The 4,738-nt window shown below is 45.8% G+C and overlaps 1 protein-coding gene across 2 annotated transcripts in view; it reads right to left on the reverse strand.

Moving 5' to 3' along the window:
* The window catches only part of LOC101767231, an 11,070-nt gene extending 10,261 nt beyond the window's left edge, over positions 1 to 809 (reverse strand). For both annotated transcript variants that reach the window (XM_004952322.2, XM_004952321.2), the window contains exon 1: positions 304 to 809. In XM_004952322.2, the coding sequence (XP_004952379.1) occupies positions 304 to 483 (180 nt within the window). In that variant the 5' untranslated portion in view covers positions 484 to 809. The remainder of the gene's footprint in view (positions 1 to 303) is intronic.
* Positions 810 to 4,738: the final 3,929 nt, after the last annotated feature.

The following is a 4,738-nucleotide window of genomic DNA, read 5'->3' on the forward strand; positions in this document are numbered from 1 at the left end:
GAGTAATCAAAAAATCAGCTGATTGCTCTAGTATTTAACATTTGTTTATCCGTGCCAATTAGCAGGTTAGATTGACTAGCACACGCCAGATCGAGAGGGCTACACCCAAACAGGAGCAAAAGCAGATTCTCTTGGGTTTCGTATGTTAGCACGCGAAAGTCATCTCCTAATTTTCGCATCTACACTATGTTTGAATACTAGTATGTTAAGTCAAGTAGTTTGCAATGCTAAATAGGGACTTGGTAAAAGTTGAGTGATTTCTTGTCACTGGGGGGGGCGGCCGAGGGAGGGTGCTTAGCTCACCTGGTGGCAGGTCTTGCCGTTCTCGGGATCGTAGATCCGGCGACCAACAACCCGGACTCCGGGCGCCGGGTTGCGCTTCTTGGCCTTAACCTCCGGCACTATCACCTCCAGCGGCTGCGGTTCCAGCACCTCGACGCTCTCCTTGCCGAGGTAGCCGTTCCTCTCCGGTGATGCGGCCATCCCAAGTGGCCGACGACGAGCTGGGAGTGGGAAAGGGGGAATCTAGGTTGCGGCGGCTCTAAGATTCGAAATGAAACGGAGTGCCGAACCGCTCTGGTGTGAAAGGCTTGTGCGGGGATTTCTCGTTTCTGGGTGGCTCTCGAGTCAAGGAAGCTGTTTAATGCGGAAAATTTGGCAGCACAAACGGGAGGGGAAAATCATGGCGCCCGCGCGCCGGCGGCGCCACCAAATTTCCCCCGAAATTTTGAATCTTCCCTCTCGCGTGACGCCGCTCTATTATCCCCGCCCCCGCCTTCGCCAATTTTTTCCTCGCCCACACCTGTTCCGTAGAGTGTACGAGCAGCTCACAGGGGCGGTCTACGGCAACAGTTTTTTTCTAGAAAATTCCAGCACCGGATAAAAATCGGGTTCCCATATGACACTATAAAATTTTATCTTCCTTATTTAACATCGAAATTTTTTTGTTAGCTGTTAAGTCTACATAAAAATATATTTTTGCCCATCATTATATGGTGAATTCTATACATATGTTATTCCTCCCTATGCACCTCTCAGATGCCCTTTTCATCGCTCATGCTCAGTGTCAATGACCTCCATATCTTCACTACCTCCATTGAAACTCAATTCAATAAGTTGGAATTGGTATTTAATAATGTGCCTGGCGACTTGATTTTGTAATAATAATGTTCCTGGAAATCCATATTTGGAACTGTCCAAACCTTCTGGTAGGCCCATAGATGTATGTACGACAAGCCCCGACTACTTTTTAGTCAAATGTAGTAGTTTCGAGTATTTTTGTATACCTTCACCAACTACTTCTGGTGTTCTTCAAGTACTTGATCCGGTTGAATGTTCAAAGGTGCCCAAAAACTGTCATGCGGCTAGAATGTGTTCAAGCCTTATTTAACTTAGTCTTGTATCCTTCAACCTTGAATTTTATTTGAAAGTGCGACGAAAGTCGCACTCCATACGGAGTAGCCCCCGAGCCTTAGGTTGAATCGAAGAATTAGGCTGAGGGTCAATCTGTAATTTGTATCACTTTTCACTTAAAACCCAGAGAAAAAACTTTTTTTCGATGGACACGTGGCACACGTCCCCCGAGCCTTTAGTCGACTAGTTTGGTAGGTACAAGGGTCAAACTTGGTCAACGTGACTATCATTTGGAATATTCATACCTTTTTCCAAAATAAAAGTAACCACCAATCAGGTTTCTGAATTTTGGAAATCCTTTAAATCCAAAACCATTCACTTGCCCAATTTTACTATGCCGTTGTTATAAATAACGGAGGAAATTATCCCTTCTATTTTATCTTTGCCATTTGCTCTTCCAACTTCCGCATTGTAGCCCTAGCGCCGCTGCCGCTGCTTGATCTCCGAGCGCTTGCATTGTCGTCTCCCATCGCTCCGAGCCCCCGAGCATGTGCGACTGAAGACGCTTGTGACATCAAGGATGGGAAGGAAGACCTCTGCATCCAAGCCCGCCGAGGGCGAGAAGAAGAAGAAAAAGATCCAGCATGGGGAAGGATCCTCAGTTGCCGGCGCCTAAATACGGTAAGACTATTAACGGTCATTAAGTACCAAATATGACCATCAATATATTCAAGAAAAAAGGAGGATTGGCATTTTTTACACGCATATTTGGTTCCGAATAATGTATTTCCACTTATCCTTAGATAATATTTGGTTGCAAGTGAATAAGCACAAAATGATGGAGAAAGCACCCTCTAAGGATAAAAAAAACACGCTTCTGACCAATGGGAGGTTGCCAAGTGTGTATCTCATGGAGCACATAGGTCGGTTAAGGGATATTCTTCGAAGATTCCCTCACATAAACGTCTCTTGGAGCATATAAATGTGAGGGAAGGGGCTCCATTCTAGGACACACACAACTAGTGATTCGCTCTCTCCCTCTTAGTTTCCATGTTAGTGGAGTTAGGCTAGAGTAGCTCTACTTTATGTTCCAGGTCTCCTTGGAGTCTAGGGTATGGCTCTTGTATCTTTTATTCCTAGGTTGACTTTATTCAATTCAAAGTATACATCTTTTTTATATAGTATTGTGTTTGGTTCTTGTATGCATGAGTTAGATATATACCCTTGCTATGTTGATGTGCTAGTCTTATACGCTCGTATGCTAGTCGTATACCCTTGCTATCGTAGTATAGGTTTATATACATCCATGTATGCCTTGAGACCATGCTTCAGTATATACTCTGTGTGCGTATATACCTTGTATAGCTTAGCTGATCTATGCTAAGGCATCGATTCAATGGACATTTCTATGACGGCTTCAGCCCTTGTCACAATAGCTCGAGTCGGCTGGAGTGTTGTCAACAATGCAAGTATGGTGCTTGGATTGCTTAGCCTCAGGTGGTGACAGCCCTTGTCACAATAGCTCGGGTTGCTAGGGGTAGGCCGCAGGTGGTGACAGCCCTGTTGGTCCTTCGTAATCCCCACGTTCGGGTACGCTATCGGAGTTCGGAAATTAGCAGTAACTGTGCTGGGCGAAACCAGTACGGATACTATCTCCTCATGTGTGCTTGGGCGCATTGGCCTGAGTTCTATACAATGTGTATGTATATTATGCTTGTATGATCTGTGCAGTATATAGGAAGTACATATGAACCTAGAGCTAACTCTTAATCCTTCTCCCAAGCATAGTTATCTTGAGATGATTCCTGTGTGTGTCACACTATCTATCTATCTATCTATCTATCTATCTTATCCCTGCCTTGAGTATTGTCTCTATCTATCTATGGTATACTCATATCATAGTAAACTCTTTTGACCTACCCAACTTCCTTTGGGAAATACGATGCCCTTGGGAATACTCTTGGGTGAAATGCTATAACAGTATATCCATGCGCTTGCGGATTTATTCGTGATCGTTAAACATACCAACTAAGACCAATCAGACCGCGCCACCCAACATTGTGTGTGCCTGGAAGGAGTCGAAAGCAACTGAGGATGATATCAAGGCCCTTGTCACCGCAAAGCTATTGCAAGTGTTGGAATACGAGGTAGGCTACGCTAGCGCAAATCAAAATTTTCTACCGCGTATAACCAGGAAGAACTGCCGTATAAGGATCACGGGATTACCACTCGACGCACTACTGGAGCGGAAGATGTAGATATGCGTCGGTGCAGTTAAGACGATCACGTAGTCGTACGTAGTCGATCAATGTAGTCGTACGTAGTCGATCACGTCCAGCAGCTCCTCAGCAGCTCGTCCACGTGCACAGCAAGATCGCCTCCGGTGCCGCGGCTCGTCGTCGGCTCGTCGGCGGCTCGTCCAAGTGCTGCAGGCGCAACACCTCCAAGGTATCCACACGTGCAGGGAGGAAGCGTCGCAAGCCGGATTGCTAGATCCACGAGTTGCAACAAGCGAGGGCGTGGGAGGCGCGGCAAGTGTGTTTAGCCAAAAGGTGTAAAACCCTAGGGCGCCCCCACCCCTCTATTTATAGGGGTTCCTGATGGGCCTCTGGATCCGAGGCCCATTAGTACTCCTAAACCTAATCCAACTCGGATCAGATCCGAATTGGGCTTCCAGCCCCTTAAGTTGTGACCCTATGGGTTCGGATACGTATAGACATGGCCCGAGTACTCCTACTCGGCCCAATAGTCGGTAGCGGCCTCTAGCAAGACGTGCCAACTCCTATACGCATACGAAGATCATATCAGACGAACCATCACAACATAATATACATGCTATTCCCTTTGCCTCACGATATTTGGTCTAGCTTCAAGCCGACCGCTCTTTCTCGATCCTGTGATTCGGAATCCCTTTGTAGGTTAACTCTTAACCGTACGTAGCATGGCCATGCATTTTCTGATCCGATCACTCGAGGGGCCCAGAGATATCACTCTCAATCAGAGAGGGGCAAATCCCATCTTGATTGACCATGTCTCATAGCATGCTTCTTGACAAACCCGAAAGCTACCTTTATAACTACCCTGTTACGGCGTAGCGTTTGATAGCCCCTAAGTAGGTCAATCCACATCTAGAATACATGCGACAATCTCAGGTCTAAGGACAAAGCGTATATGTTGTTTAAAGAGAGAACTACTTCTCATGTTGGGTCAGTCCTAACACATGTCTCCACATGTGTCCACATTATTAGTTCAACATCTTCATGTCCATGACTTGTGAAACATAGTCATCAACTAATACATGTGCTAGTCTAATATTCATGTGTGTCCTCACATGAACTCCGACTAGGGACAACTTTAGAATAACCATACAAGTAAAGAGTTCACA

This window comes from Setaria italica, chromosome I (genome assembly GCF_000263155.2).
Source record: "Setaria italica strain Yugu1 chromosome I, Setaria_italica_v2.0, whole genome shotgun sequence".
Lineage (NCBI taxonomy): Eukaryota > Viridiplantae > Streptophyta > Magnoliopsida > Poales > Poaceae > Setaria > Setaria italica.